This window comes from Canis aureus, chromosome 1, assembly GCF_053574225.1.
Source record: "Canis aureus isolate CA01 chromosome 1, VMU_Caureus_v.1.0, whole genome shotgun sequence".
NCBI classification, from domain to species: Eukaryota; Metazoa; Chordata; class Mammalia; order Carnivora; family Canidae; genus Canis; species Canis aureus.
The window spans coordinates 122,560,704-122,581,823 of NC_135611.1; the positions used below are offsets into that span (position 1 = coordinate 122,560,704).

Consider the following 21,120-nt stretch of genomic DNA (forward strand, 5'->3'; position numbering starts at 1 on the left):
TTGGGGGCCGGGGACTGGCTGGATGGCGGGGCGCCCCCCACCGCGGCCTGAGGGCACTTCCGGCACCGCCCCACACGGGGCGCGCTGTGCACAGGACACTTGGGCCCTGCGGAGCCTCCAGGCCGCAGCCAGTCCTCCCTGGAGGACACGAGGGCGCCCAGGACCTTGCCTGGGCCTGGAAGTCACGCCAACGCCTGCTGTGCGCCACGCAGGGGCCACAGCTAGCTCCATGGCCCCACGTGCCACGGGATGCGGGGCGACGAGCAACATCCAGCACAAACACACCTGCTTAGAAACCGGCTGGGTGAGCCGAGCCAGTGGGTTCCGGCTAATGCCAGCCCGTCGCGGACTGAGGAGCGGCCCCCAGGCCACGCCGGTTTCCTTAGGACGCCTGGCACCTGCCCACCCGCGCGTCTCCTAGAGGCTCGAAGCCACCTCTCCGTGCACGACGAAGGAGCACCCCTCGCCGCCCCGAGTTCCCTTCTCAAACTAGCAGCACACTCGGGAGCAGTAAATACCCAGATGCGCGACTGTGTCCCCCAAGGGGGCAAATGCACAGCACAGTTACCCCGAGCAAAGGGGCAGCGCTCGCGACTTTAGGTCCCACCTCCTCCCGGAGCCCTTCTCTCCTCCTGAACCCGGGCTGGGGGCTCCTCTTGCTCCTGCCCGTGGGGCGCCCTGCGCTCGAGGAGGCCGGGGGGCAGCTCCCTGCGGCGTCGCACAGCGGGCACGGCGGCGCTCGCCAGGCTCCCGGGCTTGCCATCCATACATGCCCGCAGAAGCGTTACTTCAAAGTCATTTTTTTATTCAACTGTTATCCAGCAGGTATACAATACGGTGTATAAACAAGCGTCTGACCTTGTTTCCAATCTTTATTTAAAAATAAATATTATTGACAGTGGATTTTAATTATGATAAGATGTATCTCTTTTTTTCTTTTTTTTTAAATCAAAACGTCTCAAAAGAAATAACTTACTTTAATAAAAAAAAAAAGGAAAAGCCCCCAAAGGAAAAGAGTAAATAAAAAAAAATTCCTAAACACAAATAATCTACTAAAAATAGTTTTGCTTTGTCAGAAAGACCTCTGACCCAACTTTTTTTTTTTTTTTTTTTTTTTTACATAGTATCCTAAAGATAACTGCTCAACAGTTCGTGCAAAATGAAGACCTGGAGGAAAAGTTTAGAAAAGAAAAAATACATTGAAGTAGAGAAATCACTGGTCCCATGCAGGCCTCATGGTCCAAACTCCATCTTATTTGGGAACTGGATGCGTGATTCTAGGTGTTGTACGTGTGTGCGACCTCCCCCAAAATGTGACTGGGTAACTGTCCCCGTGGACCTTGTCATGCTTCCCCCAGGCTCCCGGCGGCGTCTGAGGCGGCGGCCGTCGCGGGCGTGGGCGGGGCCGTGCCCGTCAGTGCCCCAGCAGCAGGCGCAGGAACTTGTGCAGAGCTAGCAGGAGCAGGGACAGGAGGGGGTCTGTGGCGGAGCTGGGGCCCGTGCCTGCAGGGGACGAGACAACGGGCGCCGTTAACACCGGATCCGCGAGCCGAGCCGCGGGGAGAAGCCGCTGGGCGCCCTGCGACGTGCCTGTAGGGGGGCCGCGGTCAGAGGCGAGGCGGCCTGGCCTGCGCGGGATTGCAGTCCTCGAGCCCAAGTTACTTGAGCGAAATGACAAGAGGACGCGCTTCCTCCCCCAACGCTCCCCTCGGCGTGTGCTGGAACGTGGCCGGGCACTGGCGGCCCAGATCCCCCTCCTCCGGGGAGCCTCCGTCCTTGCACACGACTGAAGCCCTCCAACCCCGGCCGCAACCTCACAAGTGCCGTTTGGGCATCCTGTGTTCCGGAGCCTTCCTCCCGTGGGCTGTCGGCGGGGCCTCGGGGTCAAGGTGGGGCGCTCGGAGATCTCTGGCTCAGGGAGGTGAGGGGTCAGGTCCTGGAGGATGGAGGGCCACCCCCAGCGGTGCCCTCCCCGGGCGGCCAGTCAGCAGGCCTGCGGTGCAACCTGCGGAGCCCCAGGCCTCGCCCGGGAAGCGGGTGCTCGAGGGTCCTGAAAGGAGTCGGTGGGGGATGCAGTGCCCCAGCCCCGGGGAGGTGACCGCAGTGCGCTCGGGGCCGGGCTACACGCGCGAACGTGGCCTCTGGCCCGCCCTGCCCACCTGCACCACGCGGATGCCTCTCCCCTCCCTTGGCTCGGGCAGCTGGGCCGCGGCTCCCGGCCCGGGGGAGACACGCAGGACGCTGTCCCCCGAGCCTCGCGGATGGGACTCCCGCTGTGGCCGCCCCTATGCAGCCGCCCCGACAGGCTGGGCCCGAGCCCACGACCTCCCTGTGGCTCCCAGTCATGTGTGCAAGGGCTTTCCCCCGACCCCGAGTCCCTCAGGCTCCCGCAGCAGAGTGTCCTGGGCCCCAGGGTCCCTCCGTGCAAGGGACGCGGATAAGGATCCAGGGGCCGCTCCTGCCGCAGACTCCAGATTCCACCTGCGGGTTCTGGGAAGCTCGGGCTGCGCTCAGGTGTCTGAGTGGGAAGGGGTGGGTGGAGGCGCTTCGGTCTGCCCCCCCCCCCCCCCGAACCCCGAGGCAGTGCTCTCGAGCTCACGGAGATGCAGGGAAGCACCAGGAGCGCCTCCCTCTCAGCCACTGATCCCGCGCCCACAGCCCTCCTGGCCCCCCTGCGGCCCGGATGTGCCTCTTGCGTCCCCGAGGAGGACCACGGGGGGGACGTCAGTCCAAGGGTCCGGGTCCCCCTTCGCTGCTTTTCCAGTCACACATCACAAGGGACGAAGGTGGACGCTGCTGCGTGGCCGGGTGCCTGGACTCAGGCACAGGGATCGGGGGCGCGGCTGGGTCAGCGCTGCCCCCGGGCGCCCAGGGCTCATGTGGCCGGACGGGCCTCCAGGCCTCCAGGCCTCCTGGCTCAGGTGTGACCCTGACCCTCGTGTGGCACAGGGACAGCGCGGGAGGCGCAGGAGAGCAGGTGCCGAGCAGTGCCGCGGTGACCGAGCCGGGGACCCGCGGGCACGGGACGGGCAGGGGAATCCCAGCTGGCCTCCACGTTCTACTGCCGGCCTTGCCCGGCGTCACGCAGGGTTGTAAGATCGACCGAGACTCCGTAGAGACCCTGGGTTAGAGCCAGCCCCTGCCGCGCCGTGCTGGGCCCGGGTGAGCAGAGGGCGCTGGCCGGGCACACGGTGGCCCGAGGGCCATGCTGGGGGCAGGTGCCTGGCGTCTCTGCCGACGGCATCTCGGGGGCACAGCCAGGGTTGGCTCCCGGGTGGCACCTCATCTCCCCCCTGCCCAGCCTCCCAGAGAGGGGCGGAGGGCGGGCACCGGGACGGAGGCGAGACCCCGGGCAGCACCTTGACCTCTGTGGGGCGCCCGCCCTGCCCATTCCCTGCGGGGAGCACGCGCCGGGGGGTCACAGCTCGGGGGCCCGGTGAGGCCCCACCACAGTAGGAGATGGCCACGATGGCCACCACCTCCTCCCCTCGCCCCTGCGGCCCCAGCGCCCACTCCTCCTCCCCTCGCCCCTGTGACCCAGGCGCCCACACCTCCTCCCCTCACACCTGCGGCCCCAGTGCCCACACCTCCTCCCCTCACCCCTGTGACCCAGGTGCCCACACCTCATCCCCTCGCCTGTGGCCCCGGTGCCCACACCTCCTCCCCTCGCCCCTGCGACCCCAGCGCCCACACCTCCTCCCCTCACCCCTGTGACCCAGGCGCCCACACCTCCTCCCCTCGCCCCTGCGACCCCGGCGCCCACTCCTCCTCCCCTCACCCCTGTGACCCAGGCGCCCACACCTCCTCCCCTCACACCTGCGGCCCCAGTGCCCACACCTCCTCCCCTCACCCCTGTGACCCAGGTGCCCACACCTCATCCCCTCGCCTGTGGCCCCGGTGCCCACACCTCCTCCCCTCGCCCCTGCGACCCCAGCGCCCACACCTCCTCCCCTCACCCCTGCAACCCAGGCGCCCACTCCTCCTCCCCTCGCCCCTGTAGCCCCGGTGCCCACACCTCCTCCCCTCACACCTGCGGCCCCAGTGCCCACACCTCCTCCCCTCACCCCTGTGACCCAGGCGCCCACACCTCATCCCCTCGCCCCTGTGGCCCCGGTGCCCACACCTCCTCCCCTCACACCTGCGACCCAGGCGCCCATACCTCCTCCCCTCACCCCTGTGACCCAGGTGCCCACACCTGCTCCCCTCGCCCCTGCGACCCCACAGCCACACCCTCTGGCCGTGTCCCACCACACTGACTCCCACCTTGCTCACGTGACTTGCCGAGGTCAATGAATACCATCGAGGGTCTGGCAGACAAAGGCTGGGAACCTACTGCACACAGAGCTTGCCCTTCCCCTGGGCCTCTTGGGGGCCACCGCCCGTGAACGAGCCGGGCCAGCCCGCCTGCCGCGGGACAGAAGCCACGAGACGTCCGGCAGAAGCCCCTCCAGTCCAGACGGCTGTCGGCGAGAGGGCAGCTGTCCCCAGCGGCACGCGCGAGCCCAGAGGACACGGGCGACGGGCTGCCCACCCGACGGGCCGGATCGTGAGCTGAAGGAAAGCTTCCCGTACCAGAGCAAAGCCACCGAGTTGGAGTCCCTGCTGCCCAATCACGGAAACGACAGTGACTCCCACGGAGTCGGCTGCTTTGCGGACAGACGTTACTGCAAAGGGTAACACGGCGACTTTTCCGAGAAGTGCTGGAGACCAGCGTGGGGCATTGTCGTCCTCTCAAGGAGAAAATTTCCCAAGATAGAAAAGGTGGGGAAAGTAATCTCCCCAACCGTTTTTTTTTTTTTTAAAGACTTAATTTATTTATCCGAGAGGGAGGGAGGGAGCGCACAAGCAGGTGGAGGGCGCAGGGAGAGGGAGAAGCAGACGCCCATGGGGCTCGATCCCAGGACCCCGAGGTCGCGACCTGAGCCAAGGGCAGATGCTTCACCGACTGAGCCCCCCAGGCGCCCCTCCCCAACCATGTCTTACGAGACAGACAGACAGACATCGCTGGGCCCCCGGTGGGAGAAGGACCTGGGTGTGGGGACGTCTGGCCAATCTCTCCCTGGCTTCCAGGCGAACCAGGTCACAGCAGGCAAGACTGACTTCAGGTGGCCCTGCAGGAAGGGGCCTTGACGCCGGAAGGGGCCCAGGGGTCTGGGAGCCCAGGGTCCCCTCCCCCAGGGCCGGCTCCTCGGAGGGACCTGCTGAGCCTGTGGCTGCTGGGCCCCTAGGGGCTGCCACCCTAGGCCCTGTCCGTGCCGAGTAACTGCAGCAGCGGGTCTGCCCCCCTGCTCCGGGGTCACCCGACCCTCCAGGGCAGGGCTGGGGGTGGGGGCGTGGGCTCAGCAGAGGTTGGACCTCCGGGCCTGGGTGCTAACGGTCCCTGTGCCCACCTCCTCCCCTCCCGACAGTGGCAGGAACGGCGCTGGCACGTGCAGCGGCTCATGCGTCGTGATTAAGCTGGCAAGTCGGGCTGAGAACCAGGCGGGAAAGCCCGAGGCGAGGGAGGCCGTCTGCCGGAAGAGAGGCTGATTCCGCCTGTCACGGTCGAGTCTCACCGCTCTGCTGATCATTCGGGAAGAAACGAAAGCTGCTCTTGCTCCGCGAATAATAGCTTTGAGCACCGAGACGGTGAGCAAGGGGAGACACCCGCTGGAGCCGCTTGAGCGGCTCCCAGGGGGCACGGCGGGCACCCAGCGCCCAGGGCGCGGCCGGAAGGCCCTCGTGCCCACTGACGCTCCACGCACGATGCCGAAGGCCGCGTGTCTGAAACAAGCTGGAACCTCTGGGGCCGTTGGAGGCCTCACGATCGAAGCGGAGGAGGAGGTTTAGCTTGGGTCGCCCTCTGGGATGGTGGCCGCGTCCACGCTGTCTGGAGGCTGCCCCCTGAGTCAGGTTCCTGGGGGGTGCGTGTCTGCGGGGGATCCAGCAGGTCACCCCCGGTGAGTCCCCGACTCCCACGGGCGCAGCAGCACCGGGAGGCCGCCCCCCACTGCAGGCGCCAGGAGCAGCAGCTGTGCCGGGGGCACAGACGGCTCCGCGGCCTGGTGGGGTCCGTAGCACCCGCCGTGCTGGCCGTGGGCGGAGGGAGCTGTGGGCCCCTGGGGGCCTGGCTGCTGCAGCGGCGGAGCTGCCCTGGGTCAGGCTTGGCCAACGATGCCCCTGCGGCCCTTGCTGCCCGCACACTTTTTGTCTTCTGCTATAGATTAAAACCTAAAATTTAATTCAGGTTTGCAAAGAGCAAATAAAATTCAGCTACGTGTGGAGCCTGACTCCTTATGCAACAGGGAACAGGCAGGTTCTGGCTCTCGGGGCCTGGGCCAAGGGGGGGTCACTCTGAGGGCTGACGGCACAGGGCCCGGCCCCCGAGTCTCACTAGAATATTCACCGCTGAGCACAGGTGCCAGAGAGCGAGCCCAGTCTCCGTGGACAGAGCCGAGCCGCCGCTAGGCCTGGTGTCCCGACGTCAGGGCTGCGATGCGGGTCCTGAGGACAGTCCCCTCCCTCCGTCACCCAGAGCACAGCCGCATGAGTCTGTCCTGCCTTTTGTGCTGTCGTGACCCACTGCTGACACACGGGCTTCTGGGCTAGAAACGTGGGAGCCAAGAGGGTGCTGGGGACGAGGCCTTCGGGGCTGACGTGCAGAGCTGGGCCTCTCCCCTTCGGCTCTGCCTCCCCGGCCAGGGGGCCTGGCCCCCAAGAGGCAGCAGCTTGTGTGTGGCAGGTCGTGGCAGGTCGTGGCGGGCTGGCCTCCGACCTCCCCTTAGCCAGGGGACAGAGCCGTGTGGTGGGGCAGCCGGGCTGGCCTGGCCCCCACTCATGTCCCCACCTGCAGCCTGGGCCCCAGCGCACCCTGGGCCCGTGGCACCCCTCCAGCAGGTGGGGCGCCCTTGGCTCAGCCGGCCTCGCTCACCTCCACCACCCAGCCTGGCCTTCGGTGGCACCCGAGTTGGCAGCTGGGCGGCAGCCTCCAGGAGGCCGGGCCTTGACCCTGCCTGGGACCCTGCCGGGCACTCCCGGGGCGCCCAGGGCCGCCCTCTGCCCCCGCCCCCCGGGATGCTGCACGGGCCTCCCCCGAGGGGGCAGGTGCCGCCGTGCAAGGAGGCCGCTGCCCTCGGCGTTTTAACTAAAGCCTCCTCCCGGGTACTTACTCCCTGGGAGTCCACGCGGAGTCACCGGGCACCAACAGAACTGGACAGAATTAATCTTTGCCGTAAAATTAACGGGGGCTGGTAACCAGGGCAAAAGCTAGGCGCCACCCGAGCCTTGGGCTTTAAAGGAAGGCAAGACCTTCGGGAGGAAGGCTGAGCGCGGAGGCCGAGGCGCAGGAGGGCGCAGGAGGGCACACTGGGTGCCCGGGGCCTGCCGACTGCCCTGCCGCCTGCCGCCCGGGCCCGGGCCAGGTCCGAACACAGGCTGCCCGGGGGCGGCCTCGGGTCCAGGCAGCGGAGGACCCAGCCCCCGAGCTGCTGGAGGCGGGCACGGTGGGCCCGAGGACGGCGGCGAGGCGGGCGGGCAGGCGGAGGCACAGCCATGGCCCGTTCGGCACGCCCTTCGGCACGGTGCCAGGGGCTGTTGCGTGTAGTCTGGGGACACGGGGATCGGAGACGTGCCGCGCGTCCTCGAGGCCGAGGGCTGCCGGGGGCGACAGGGCACCAGTTCGGCTCGAATGTCAGGGAAACGACGACGACGTTAAGCCCGTGTATGTCCCAAAGACCGCGCGGGACGTACTGACACTCAGACGCCTTCACTCGTTTGCCTGAAACTCAGTGAACCGGGCGTCCACGCCTCCTGTGCTAGACGCGGCCCTTCTGGGGCCCCGAGGGTGCACAGCAGAGCACCCCCCCCCCGGGCCCCCACGCGACCTCGCAGGCCACGCCCCAGCCCCCAGGGCTCCGTCCGCTCTAACCTGCGGGGCCCCTCCCAGACCTCCTGGCACCTGCAGGTGCCTCCCGGCCTCGCCAGCCGTGCCTGCCGCCCCCGACGGGCCCTCCGCGCTCAGGGCCCCCGGCTCCGCCTGGACGCTGCCCGCGCCCTCCGTTCCGGTTCTCCCCAGCTGCACTTGGGTGGCCGCGGGGGTGACCCTTCGACTCCGGCCTCCCGGCTCCCCCACCCGCACCCCGTGCAATGCTCATGAAGCACCGGCGGGGTGAACCAACGGAAGTGCCTCTCAGCCCGCGCCTCCGGGGTGCACCAGACCCCCAGCGGACGCTTCACGTTTGCAATCTCGTTTTTCATCCTCAAGCACAAGCTGGTGCCCGAGGCCCCTCGCCCTCACCCATCTGACCTTCCAGCCGCCCGACACCGAGCGCGGCCCTCGCCCAACTGCTCCTCCGGCTGACGTCACCTCCTCTCCGTTCTGATGCCCGCCGTCAAGACGTGTTTGCCTCCACTACGGTCACGTGCAGCGGCGTGGGCCGCCTGAAATGCCTCCCTCACGAGGCGGCGTCAGATTCAGACGAGAAACAGACACTTGCATCCTTCACGTAACTGGTACGTCTTCGTGTGACGTCATGGAGATATTTGGGCGATACCAGTAGCTTTTAGATCTTCGGAAGCAGTGGAACCCGCTTCTAAAGCCGATGGGGGCAACGGACGACCTCTCCGGGCCTCAAATGAGTGGACCCGGCCCTCCCTTGGGGGGCACCCTGGTCCCATTGAGTCGCACGTGTCCCCTCCACAGCCCTCCTGCCCTTGATCCGGAGCCCGCCCAGGTCCCGCTGGGCACCCAACGCCTGCTGCGCGGAGGCTGCACGGGGGCTTCCGGCCTCGGCCTCCCCGCCACGCCTGGAGGAGCCCACCTGGCCGTGGGAGGACGAGGGCGGCAGCTCCCGGGCGGCCCCGCCAGGACACAGCCGCTCGCCCGGGCCCGGACCCTTCTTTCCTGCTTTGCGCTGAAGCCTTTTCCTTAGAAACACAGTTTAACTGGAAAGGTTCACGCGTGTTAGCTGCCCAGGGGTGGTGCTCTGAAAGGTCTGCGGCGCGAGCTCCTTAAAGCCAGCGCAGGGGCGCGGCCCACGACGTGTCACGCGCTGAGATACGGCGCCGTGGCCTGGGACGCCGAGGGAATCCCCGCCCCGCGTGCCCGCTGCTACGCGGTCTCCGACGCGAATACGGCCGTGACCTGCCCACGTGCTGATGGGGATTCCCAGACGCTCGGACACTGTGTCCCCGTTACCTTCCACCTGGACGGAGCCGCCGAGCCTCGGTCGGGCTGCATTCGCCGGGCGCCCGCGTCCAGAAGCCGGAGGACCCCCCACCCCGGGCCTCCACCAGCACGTGGCGGCCGAGCCCCGGAGACGCTGAGCGTCGGGGCAGCGGGAGCGGCGGGGCCACTGCTCGCCCACTCTCACTGGGGCCTGGGCCTGAGAAGCAAGGGCGGGCAGGCACCGTGGGCCACCAGGCCGAACCGGGGGCCACCCAGGGCCTCTGGCCGGGGAGGGACGATGGGCCTGCGGGGTCGGGGGGGCAGCTGCAGGGGGGCGCCCTGGGCACGGGGGCAGGTCAGCCTCCTCATCCTCAACCCACTGGAGTCCACGAGCACCCGCCTCCCCCTCCTGCCCCACCCACCCATCCACTCATCCTTCTCCTCTCCCCTGCCACCCGCCCATTCACCTCCGTCCTTATAACCACCCTCACCTCCGCCCATCCTCCCTTCGCCCATCTGCTCCCCATGCTCCCATGCTATTGCCCTTGGGACAAAGCCCAAACTCCCGACTCTCTCATAGGCCTTATCGAGCCAGAGCTCTGAGCTACCCTTTACCTCAACTGCCCTCTGTGCCCTTTCTTGCCTGCTGCCCCAACCATAGTAACGTTTGGTCATGCCTTTGCTCTCCTCTGTTCTCTCCTGCCACAGGATCTTTGCACATGCCGTCCCTCCTTCCTGGAAGGCCTTCCCGCTCTCTTTACCGTCTGTCTTTACCCTTAGCCATCTTTCAGGCTGTGGCTCAGGTGTCATTCCCTCAGGGACCTTTTCCTGACCAGGTCAAGCCCCCCTATTCCTGGCTCCCGTAGCCCATGAGTCTCTCACATAAGGAAGTAATCTCCACTGTGCCCTGAACTCATTCTCAGAGGACTTCTTGCTCATCTGACCGCCATGGCGAGACTGTGAGCTCCTCCCCGAGACGGGGCTGGGCCTACCCAATGCTCCGGGCAGCCCTGGGCTCCTTGGCTCTGGCCACAGCAGACCTAGCTGGCCCACAACCCCCGCTCAGAGTGAGCCACAACTCGGTGTCAGCTCTCCCTCCTTTGCATTTATTTAAAGATGCTTTATCTGTGCCAAGCGGCATTTGCGTGAGAATCAACTGCAATAAAACTTGCTCTAAGGGGAAGCACACTGTAGCTGGGGTTTCCTGACTCAAGGAGAACTGAGCCCTCCTGAGAGGAGCTGACGGGCAGGGGCCAGGGATCGGCCCAGCGTGGGGTTCCCTGTCTTTGGCGACAGCTACTAAGAGTGGGTGGGCCTCTTTGGGGTGGGCCTGCCTGGGCTGGGCGGGGGCGGCTCCCATGGGGCAGGCGAGGGGCCAACAATGAGGGGCCCGGCCTTGTGGCCCTGCAAGCAGCCTGCTCAGGCTCCCAGCACCTCCCCGCAGCGGCCACTGACCCGAGCACCACGCAGCACCCTGGTCAGCAGGCATCTGGGGGGAGCGTGAGCATGAAAGGCAGCCGCGGGCGTTCGCGTGGAAGAGCCAGGGGAGGCCAGGCCCGGGGCAGTTCCACCTCGAGGGGGACCCGGGGCACCTCCTCCTGGGCCCCGGCCTGCTCCGGAGCGGGTGCTTCCTTCTGCTCCCTTCTCCCGTGAAGGGGCCCCTGCCTAGTGCTACGACCCCCAGGCTGTCCTCAGCCCTTGGCTTTGCGGCCACAAACGGGCGCCTCCTCCCATCGCCCTGGCCTCCCTGCCCACGCGGCCTGCACCACAGCGAGGGACGCAGGCGTATTGCGGGTGCACAGCGCGGCCTGTAGCAGGTGCACGGACGTGGTGGGCGTGAGAAACCAGGAGGAGCTTGTCCTTGCTCACCAAGGAGCTCCTAACTCATTGAAAACAGCCGCAGCCGGGCCAGGACGAGGACGACGCGTCCCCCCATTTCCTCCCCCCACCCCCCCGAGAAAGCACGCGGGGAGAAAAGGGACAAAACTAGCAGCCGGCCGAGCCGTTCGCAATCTGAAGGCGCTTTCTGTTCTGCAGCTCGGGGCTCCCTTCTATCACGCTCCGTGGTGCTCCCGGCATGGGCAGCGGGAGAAATGTCCCGGAGCGAGGCCTCAGGTCACAGGCCACGGAACGACCCCGGACGGTCAACGGCATTCGCCCAAGATGGGGACGAGAGGCAACATCTAAGCAGCACTGTGTCGGTGCCAGGCCCCGAGCTCCGCTCTGCCCGTGGATCCTCCATGGGACGGGCCCCACCCGCACGACGGCACATGTGGACGTCGGGGTGCAGGGCTCAGGATTCGAATCCAAGCAGCTGGACTCCCATGGAAGACGGGAAGCACGGAAGTCGTGAGGGTTAGGAGGGCACGTACCGCGCCGTCGCGGAGGCCGGGGCCGAGCGGGGCCCAGACCAGGCAGGCTGAACGCAGGCGGCGAGGAAGACGTCCTCCCGACTTGCCCTCGGCCTCTTTGGGGTTTGCGCTTTGTCTCTCCCACCGCAGGGGGCAGCTCCCGGGGGAACCGGCCAGCCCACGTCCCCCGGGCTCGTCCTTGGCACACGCGGGCGTCCAGCTGGGAGCACCCAGGCAGCGCCCTGTGCGTACTCGGCCTCCACGGACCTCGGGCGTCTCTCCCCAGGTGGCAGCCCTTCCGGCAGGGCGGTCCCTCCTGAGCTGGACGGAGCAGAGCCCGCAGGGTGGCCAGTGCGCGGATGGCAGGGGGGCACAGGCTTCCGGAATCTCTGCCTGGGCCCTGCGTCGTGCAGACCGGGGCCCCCCGAAGCCAGTCACAGCAGCTTTGATACTTCGGTCCAGGGGGTGGTGACGCACAACACGGCAGCCGGGAACTGCCCGCGGGTCCTGTCGCGGGGCGCACAGGGCTCATGTGACAGCCCAGCCCCTCGTTCAGATACCTGCATGGTGCGCTGCGCAGTAGCAGCCACGCCGCGGCCCGAGGAGCCTGAGCTGGTCCGGTGCCTTCCAACGCCCCCCGGGAGGGAAGTTTGTCAGCCTTGGAGGAGCAGGAGGGGACCAGCGGGTACAGGGGCCGGCCCGTCGGCCAGCCGGCGCCCTCCCCCGCCCTCCGTCAGACAGAGGGCAGCTTCCCAGGCCCGGGGGCGAGCTCCCGGGACGAGCCTGTGACCGTCAGCGAAGCCCGAGCGACAAAGGACAGCACCGTGTTGCTCCCCCTCCGGTGCCACACAGACGTGTCGGGCCGGGCGGCATCTCCGGGAAGCTCAGGGGCTCAGGCCGCAGCGGGCACGGCCCATCAGCGTCGTGTTACAGAAGCGCTTGACCTCATTTATCCCCACAGACGCTCCGGGAATCCTTCGCATCCGGAGCTTTAGAAGCGTGCGCCCGGCGTCTTTGATGAGAAGCTCGTCGGTGGGCTCGGCTCCCGGTGACATTTGGAAAGGCTGGCTCTCCGCTCTCCCCGCGGGAGCTGCCGGCCCGGCTGGGGTCGGGGTCGGGGCCGGGGCCGGCTGTGTGATGGACAGAGGCTGGGCAGCAAGGCGGGCGACGTGTGTGTGGCACAGAAGCCGTGCTCAGTAAACTGTCGTCATTGCAGCCCGCAGGGGGGCTGATTTGTCCCTAACTTTGTCCCTTGTGGGGAGAGAGTGGCCACAGAGCCCGCCGGCTAACCACCTAGTGGGGGCGAAGGTCAGTCCCTGTGCTGTGACTTCCCCGAGGGCACAGGATGGGCCGTGGCTCCCAGCAGCTGGCCCAGGACCGACCAGAGCAGGAGGACAAAGCCCCGGGTGCCTCTTCCCGTCAGCAGCTGCACACGGCCTCCAGGAGGCCGCCTCGGATTGCTCCCGCTGGACAAGGGCTACCCCTCTGGGGCCTCCCGCCACCGACGCAGCCCGTGGTGGAGACGCTGCAGAGCGGGGTCCGCGGGTCCCGCTCACGGCCACCACGCCCTGGCCGACGAGGGACGGCGGGCCCCGCGGCCAGTACTCACGCGCGGTGGCGGCCGCCGGAGAGGATGCGGGCATCCCCCGCCAGCGCTGAGGCTCAGCCGTTTTCCCTATGAAATCCCTCAACTTTCTCTTTGGGGATGCTCAGGGGGCCTCGCCCTCTCCTCCCCGGGACACATGTTGCCAGATTTATCTTCTCTTGCGTTACAATCCCTGCAGGGGGCTGCTTAGGGGAGGCAATGTTGGGGTCCTCGCGGGTCCGGGGCGTTGGGAACGCCAGGGGACTGTCGCCTGGCCCCACTGGCCCCGCTGGCCGCGTTCCCAGCCCCGCGGAGCTTCTCTCAGGCCACACGGGCACCATTTCCACCAGCTTCGTCGTCCACGGGGCCCCGGGTGGGGAGTGAGCACCTGCACCTTGTCCACTGCCCCCTCTGGCCATGGTTTGCAGTCGCCGTGGCGACACCCAAGGATGCTCCCCTCCGGCCCGCCCAGGCCTTGGCTGTCATCCTCTCATTAGTCCCTGAGATATGGGGCCAGGGCTCTGCGGGCGCCAGGCAGCGCTTGGCCACATCGGGCGGCTCTCGGCAGGGCCCAGGGCGCCCCCGGAGCTGGAGCCTTGAGGCTAATTAGAGGGTCACGTGCCACAGAGCTGAGCCCTGTCCGTCCCCGTCCCTGTCCCCGCAGAGGGGGCCTCCTGCCAACCCGCAAGCCATTCAGGTGCAAACTGTTCTTGTGAGGCCCCACTTGGCTCCACCGCGGCGCCTGCCGGTGCCCTTCCCGATGAGAAGGCTTTGAGTGCAAGATGCTCTGTTTTGTTGTTTTTTTCCTCTCTCTCTCTCTCTCTTTTTTTTTTTCCTCTAGAAATGAAAATCAGCAACAAAGTGTTCATAAAAAAATAGGTCAGCGTTCAGATTAATTAGGAGCCAGATGTACGAGGACGTGGCTACGAAGGGGCCCGGTCTCCTGCGCTAGCTCCGCTGTGCTAATCCAGCCCGTGTTATTTTTAAGCACAAATATCAAAACGTCTCTTGACAAATGAGACGTGAAACGAATGAGTCTGTGCACACGAACTTTCAGCGCAAATACGGACGTGGCCGTGCTGGGCGCGTAAGGGGCGCAAGAAGGGTTTTCGGGGCTGGCCGGGCAGGAGCTGGAGGACAGGGATCCAAGTCAGTGGCCCCCTGGCCCCGGGCCTGGGCATCACCGAGGTCGCTTGCCTGACCAGTGGGGGGGGGCACAGCGTGGTCTGGGACGCCTCCGGCTCTCTTCTGGGCGCAGAGACCGTGCCGGGGGCCGGGGCTGTCACTCTGAAGCGGCCACAGTGTCCACTTGCCCCAGGCCCGGAGCGGAGTGTCCCGGGGCCGGGCGGGCCGGGGTCCGTGCTCCCTCTGAGCGCTGGCTTAGCGCTTGGTGCCCCCCAGCCCCACCGTCCAGCCGGTGCCCTTGCCCGAGGCGCTCGGGAGGGTCTGGCCAGTGACGGGCGCTGCCGGGAGCTGGGGGCAGCAGGAGAGTGAGGCCCGGGCGCCCGGCGGGCGGGGGGCGCTCAAGGCTCCCACGGCCACCCCTCTGGGGACTGGCTCCCACCCCTGGCTGGTGCCCTAGCCCTGCCCACACCCGGGGCCCTGCCTGGAAGCACCGCCTGCCTTGCCAGGACCCTGCCTGGTGAGCACTGATGACACTCGTGCCGACCAGTAGCGGCGACGGTCCTTGCTGCTCCCCTGCCCTCGGGGCTGCGGGGACCCTGAGCGGGCAGGCCGGCTCCGAGGCCACTGTGTCACGCTCCCCGGCGGCTCTGGGCCCCAGGGAGGCTCAGGACTGCACGCTGCTCCCGGCACGGCCCTACGGGGTGGGGGGATGGGTGCCAGCGCCCGAAGCACCACCTCAGGCTTTGTCCCACCCGCAGCGCCAAACCCGGGTGGCCCTGGGCGGTGGGCAGCACGGGGCTTGTAGGACGGCAGGGGTCCCTCCTTGGGATCAAGGCACCGTGGTGGGCTCAGGGCGCCAGGGTCCCGGCCAGGGGGCGAGGGACAGTCAAGCAGAGTGAGCTTGCGGCCTCCGTCTCATCAACATCTTCCGTGAACGCTCCCAAGTTCACCCTCAAACATCTTTTTCATGGGACCCTTCGTTGGCCTCCGCTGGAAGGGCACCGCGGGCTCCCTCGGCCGACCACTCGCCCCCCCGCCTGCTCGCCCCTGGCCAGAGCGGGGCGCCGTGGCCGCCCGGACCATAACGAACACATACACAGACACCCCCACTCCGAGCGCCCCCGAGGCCCGGGATTCCCACCCCACCTCCCAGGTTCCTGTCCACCTTCCAGATGAGGACACCCGCGCAGATGCCCCCACCTGCTGGAGGCGCGCTCACCGGCCTCCTGACTGCCCTGCCCGCCGCTCTGCTCACCGGCTCCGGACGGGGTTTCCTTGCTGGGTTTGTCCGGTTTGTGTCCCCAACGCCGCCGTCCAGCCAGTGGCCTACAAGCCAACGAGCACTTGCCCAGGAGCCCGACTGTGCTAGGCAGAGGCCGCTCCCTCCCCGCAGACTCCCGCTCCCTTTCCACCAAGAAGAGACAAGATGCGGGGTTGGGGTCGGCTCCGACTCTGTTTCCCCCCCTGCCTTGCATCTTTGTTGCACCACGTGACCCAGCTCCTGCCAAAAAGCGAGCGCGCAAGTAATATCTACCCCGTGTGGGCCTGGCTCTTACTGCCTTGCCGTCCTCTACAAGGGCTTTTCTCTGAGCCGACGGACCCCCGCCCGAGTGATTCCAGGGGCCGATCTCTCAGGTTTCCAAGAACGACGCGTACAAGAAAGAGCTCAATTCATTGCACGCAACGCACGCCCTAGAGCATCAGGGCCCCGTTTCCTCGGGGAAACTGGATCAGTCACTCTTCCCGTCACTCCCGGCTGCGTGTGGTGCCCGGCGTGGCCCTGGGGGCCACTTGTTGCAGACAATAGAGTGTGGGTCAGCCTGGGTCCCTGAATGAATTCAGGGAACACAACCCCCCCCCCCCAACAGCAGCACAAGACGTGACCCAGAAATAATACATTTGCACTGTGCAGAGCCGCTGGCATTTCAGGGTTTATCTGTCACGGCAGCCGGTGCTGTCTTGCGCTCACACACTCATACGGGGAGAGAAAAGGCCGAGTCAGGTGCGGGAGGTCGGGGCTGTTAGGGGAGACGCCCTCCCCCGGTCGCAGCTCACCCACCTTCTCCCACAGCCTGGGGGGGACGCCTTGCGGGGGGGCTGCGGGGAGCCTAAGAGGGACGAGGCTGCACAGAGAGGCCCCCAGAGGGCCCTGTGACCGAGTGAGACACTGGACGGACGGGTCGGGTCTCGACTGTTGGGAGGCCTCAGACTCAGCCAGGGAGATAGGCTGGGGTGGCCATCGCCTCACGCTCAGCAGGAGAGCCCGGGAGCCTGCATCCCGGACGAGCTCTGAACAGCTGGTGGGGAGCCTACGCTTGCAGGAGCACGAGCGTCGGGCGCGGTGCTGCGCCCCATCCCGCAGGCACGGTTACCCACGTCGCACAGTCCAGCCGTCTGGTGCTGCAAAGCCAGGAGAACCGGCCTCTCTGGGACTAAGCATCAAACCAGCCGGGGTGGGGGGCAGGGGGGAGGCTCAGAAAGGGAGTTCCTGGCCTAAAATCAGACACGGGGGGTGATGGCTAGAGGTGGCCCGAGTCTGAGGCCCACCTTCGAGTGGGCAGAGGGAGTGGGGGAGGCCTTGGGAGGAGGTCCCGCCCCGCAGTAGACCTTGGCTCCCTCCACAAAGCCCCTCCTGCCCAGAGCGCCCGGCCTGGCAGTCAGCAGGTCCCCTCCCTGCGCTCTGACCCCTCTTGCCTGCCCCCCTACGCCCCAGCCCCTGCAGCTCCCTGGGAGAGCAGGCGCTCGCCTCGGGGTGCCCTCCTGTCCGGGACAAGGCTCTGTCCTCTCCCCACCCGCGGAGAGGCCCAGGACCACTGTGGACGCAGCGAGGGAGCAGAGGCTCCCGGCCAGGCCGGCGCCCACAGCCTTGCACGAGGTCTCCGCGTTCCTGCCTCAGCCAGCAGACACACGCCGCCGCCTTCTAACCAGCTCCTCCCGCCCTGGGCGCTAGTCCTCTGCCCTCTGGGCCCTGACGTCTCTGGGAGAAAATGGGCGGGTCCTCCAAGGTCAAGACAGGGCTCCCACACCGCGGGCGCCGCTGCACCCAGGTCGGCACAGGGCGCCCCCGCCGCCTTCCTAAGCGCTCGACTCCGCAAACAGCAGGAGGCAAGTGGGCCGCGCACTGCAGAAGGCCTGCCCCACGCGCACCCTGGGGCGCCAGCAACCCGCGGCCGAGCCACGCCATCCCCCCGCCAGGGCCCCCCACCTGCACCTGCCCTTACCTGAGCCGCGCCGGTGGCACAGAAGGGCCACCTGGCCCCGTAGCGGCGACGCTGAGGAGGCCGCTGCCGCGACGGTGGTGGTGGCTGCGTGGGCTGCGGAGGCGGCTGCCGCCTCGGGGACTCCCGGGCTCCGGGCGGCGGCGGGAGGACTTCCCGGGGGCGGGCTTTTGTCGCCGCGGCCGGGGTCGGAGGTGGCACGGCCCGCGGCGCCGGTGGCTCCCACGGTGTTGGCGTTCGCGGCGCTGGCGGGGCCATGGCGGCGCGGGCCGCTGCTCTGCATGTGCGACACGGCCTCGGCGGCCTGCATGTTGGGCGGCGCGAAGCGTGAGAGCACGCGCAGCAGTGCCTGGGCCTTGTGCTCCTGCGTGTCGTCGTCACTGTAGTCGGACACACGGCATTCGTACACGCCCTCGTCCTGCCGCCGCACGGCCGACAGCCGCAGCCGGTGCGAGATGTCGTTGCCCTGGACGCGCACGGTCTGCAAGAGAGCAGGGGCAGGGGTCAGAGCCGGGAGCACAGGCGCCCCGCACCCTGCCGCTCCCCCCTGGCCTTGGGCCCCCGGGCGCAGCGCTCCAACACCTCCCGGCACATGTGCCCCTGGCCACCCGGTTTCCTTTCATTCCGTGCCTCCCCAGGGGCACGGGGCGCCCAGCCCTGACTGGCCCCTGGACGGCCCTACCCGTTGCGTCGTGTCCTTGTTCTCTTAAGTGAAGCACCATGCTGCACCCCCGCCCCCCCCTTCTGCCTTGCAGAGCTGCGGAACCTGGGACCCATCCGTCCTCCCTCCCTTCTGCACCTTGGAGCAGTCCAGGCCGGCCTCCTGCAGCTAAGCACCCGCGTGTCCGCCCCGGGCCCCAGCCCAGCCGGCACATCTGCACCCTCGCTCCTTTACTCCACGGCCGCCCCGCTCCCCAGAGCACCCATCAATAAATACCTGCCCCCCAGCCCTTCGCAGCTAACCCTCTGCCCTCCTGAGACGGCGGCAGGTGGCGCTGAGGCTGCTGCTGGGTCCCCAAGGCCCCCCCACCTTGCAAGGCGCCTCCGCGGCAAGCACCTGCTTTGGAGCCCTCCCCTCTGAACTGAGGCCCGGTGGTCACTGCCACGCTCCAGCTGGGAGAGCCCGGGCGCAAATCCCCGGAGTTCGGAGCCCCTTGACCCCCGACCACCCCGTTCCCCACTCCAGCCTACAGAATCCGGCGCCGGGACCCAAAACCCAGGCCGAGGAGAGGGCTGTGGCGGAGGGTGCCTCTTGGGTGCCGGGCGGCTGTGTGCCTGGGGGTGGGGGCGGGGGGGAGGCCCCTGGGTTGGCGGACCAGTCACCGCCTGCTCGGGGGCAGCGCGCTCTAGTTGCTGGGAGATGAGCCAGCAGAGGACGGGACGCGACCGCAGGGCCCTGAGCGCTCCCGCCGGACCGAGGAGAGTTTTGCAGGTGAGCACCGAACCGCACGGGGGAAGGCGACTCAAGCCCGAGACCCTTGTTTGCACAAAAGCGAACCGATTCGGCTCGCGGCGACAGATGGCGCCCCGACCCGCCAAGCAACCAGCAATGCGGGGCTGCGAGCGCGGCCCTACGAGTGGGTGCCCAGCCTAGGAGGAGGAAGGTGTGGGGCGCGAAGCGGCCAGAAGGGGTCTCCCGCGGCCCGCGCTGGGCTCCACACTTACGCTGATTTTAGTTGCATCCTTATTTGTTACCTAAAATGCAAAGAGGGAGAGAGACACATTAGGCTCTCGGCCTTCAGGCTCCGGGAACTCAGACGCGCCTCTGGCAAGGGGCCTCTCTGCGGGCGGGCTGGGGCTCCACACGGCTCGGGATGCGGCCGGGCTGAGCGGGGCATGGAGGACGTGAGGATTTCCTGGAGTTTTACCCGGAAGGAAGGAAGCAGGGCTTGGACTAGCGCGGTGCCTGGCCGAGGAGGGGCCGCCCCGGCACACCTGCCGGCCAAGAGAACAGGCTGGATTGCCACCGGGGTGGGAAAAGGCTCGTCTCCCTGCCCCGGAGCGTCCTCATTCCCCGCCGTGCGTCTCTAACCCCCCGTGGAAAGCTGGATGGAGGGTCCGGTGTATCTGGACAGGACGCAGAGGGAGACGTGAGCAGTAACTCTGGGTGGGACCCCGGGGAGAGGTTGGTGTGTGTGCGCGTGTCAGAGTGTATGTGGGACGCTGGCTTAGGAGGCGGACAGACAGTGGGGGCCTTCCCTCCCACCCCGTGGGGGCTGGGGGTGCTCCGGCGGCCTCTGGATCCCGGCCCAGGGAGCTTAACTCCTCGGCCCCGTGCCCTGGGGACGTCCGAGTAGCAGAGGGCAGGGAAGGCCTGGCCCCACGGAGCGGTCTCCCTTCCCGGCCCGGCTCCCAGCGGACTGGGGCCGCCGAGAGCAGGCGCGGGCCCGCTGGAAGAGGGAACTGCGAGGCTGCAGTTCGCGAGGTTTTAAGGGAAAGGAGAAGGGACCGGGTTGCGAGGATTTGTGCTGCCTTGAAGGTGCGGCGGGGAAGGGGAGGGTGGGAGGGGGCTGCTCCTCGGGGGCGCCCCCAGCCGGCCTGGGCACCCGTGCGGGCTGTGCGGGCGCGCGAGGGCTGCGGGTTACCTTGCTCCGGGCGCCGGGCACGCTGAGCGCCAGCTCGTGCAGCAGCTCCCGGGGCGGCTCCTTGAGGTACCACCACTGGATCTCCAGCGAGTACGAGGTGGCTCCGCTGGCCCGGAAGGCGCAGGGCATCTCGATGTCGTCTCCCTCCCGGACTGTCACATCTTGGGGGACTTCGGTAAACGTAGCTGCGGGCGGGGAAGAGAGGCGTGACCGAGCGCGGGGCGGGGGGCCTGGGCTGGGCGCGGCGGGGCCCGCGTGCTCGCCCCCCGCCCCCTCCCCAGGGCGGCCCGGGCGCCGGCAAAGTTGGGGGGAGGCCGGCGGGCGCCGCAGGGGCGGGGCGGGGCGGGGCGGGGACCCCCCGCGGGGCCCTCGCGCCCCCGCCCGCGACCCCCGGCGACCCCGCAGGCCGGCGCAGGCGGGGTCCGCAGCTCACCGTGGGCCGCGCAGAGCAGCAGCGCGTGCAGCAGCAGCAGCGGCGGCGGCAGGTGTCCGAGGGCGCAGGGCCGGCTCCGCTGTGCCATCTCCCGGGGGCGCGCGCTGGGCTCCCGCTCGCTCGGGCTAGGGCGCCTCGGAGCCTGCCATGCCCGCGGCCCCCGCCCCCGCCCCCGCCCCCGCCCCTCCCCGCCCCGCCCGGCCGCCAATCAGCCCCGCGCGCTCGCCGCTCGCCGCTCGCCCGGAGGCTCGGGGCCCGGGGGCTCGGGGCGCGGGGCGCGGGGGCGCGGGGGCCCGGGGGCGGCGGGCGGGTCCGGCCGTCCGGGGGGCGCGGGGCGCGGGGCGCGGCTCAGGCTGTGCCGGGAGGGCCGCGCGGAGGCCGGGCCGCCCCGGGACCCATGCCCCGCCGGGAGCTGCCGCCGCCCCGCCCCGCCCCCGCCCGCCCGCCGGTGCCTCCGCCGCCGCGTCCGCAGGGCGACTGGGCGCTCAGCCGCGGCGCGCACACCTGGCGGCCGACCCCGCGCGCGGGCACAGCGGACCGGCGGGGCGGGCCGGAGCCCGGGGAGGCGGGGCGGGGCGGGGGAGGAGGGAGCAGGGAGGAGGGAGCAGGGGGGAGCAGGGAGGGGGCGGTCAGTGGCTGCGCGCCAGCCGCCTCCACGCGGCACCACCCCGCCCTCCC

General features: G+C 68.3%; 1 protein-coding gene across 3 annotated transcripts; it reads right to left on the bottom strand.

The window, feature by feature from the left end:
- Positions 1 to 784: 784 nt before the first annotated feature.
- Positions 785 to 20,640, bottom strand: VSTM2B (V-set and transmembrane domain containing 2B). Of its 3 annotated transcripts, XM_077857045.1 has the most exons (6): positions 20,443 to 20,632; positions 20,010 to 20,194; positions 19,090 to 19,119; positions 17,428 to 17,905; positions 15,462 to 15,532; positions 785 to 1,503 (listed from the first exon to the last, which is right to left on the bottom strand). In XM_077857045.1, exons 1-6 carry the CDS (start codon positions 20,528 to 20,530, stop codon positions 1,453 to 1,455), a joined length of 903 nt encoding a protein of 300 aa, XP_077713171.1. In that variant the 5' UTR covers positions 20,531 to 20,632; the 3' UTR covers positions 785 to 1,452. The 3 variants fall into 3 exon arrangements, with proteins under 3 accessions (XP_077713171.1, XP_077713178.1, XP_077713185.1); XM_077857052.1 differs by lacking the exon at positions 19,090 to 19,119 and having other exon boundaries at positions 20,443 to 20,640; XM_077857059.1 differs by lacking the exon at positions 15,462 to 15,532 and having other exon boundaries at positions 20,443 to 20,628.
- Positions 20,641 to 21,120: the final 480 nt, after the last annotated feature.

Excerpts from the sequence above, each read along its gene's own strand:
- VSTM2B (XM_077857045.1), bottom strand. The coding sequence starts at position 20,530 with ATGGCACAGCGGAGCCGGCCCTGCGCCCTCGGACACCTGCCGCCGCCG. Across the intron at positions 15,533-17,427 it reads GTGCCACCGGCGCGGCTCAG|GCCACTGGCTGGACGGCGGC; the intron begins GTAAGGGCAGGT and ends GTTGGCTTGTAG. Across the intron at positions 1,504-15,461 it reads GGAAACCCCGTCCGGAGCCG|GCACGGGCCCCAGCTCCGCC; the intron begins GTGAGCAGAGCG and ends CGTCCCCTGCAG.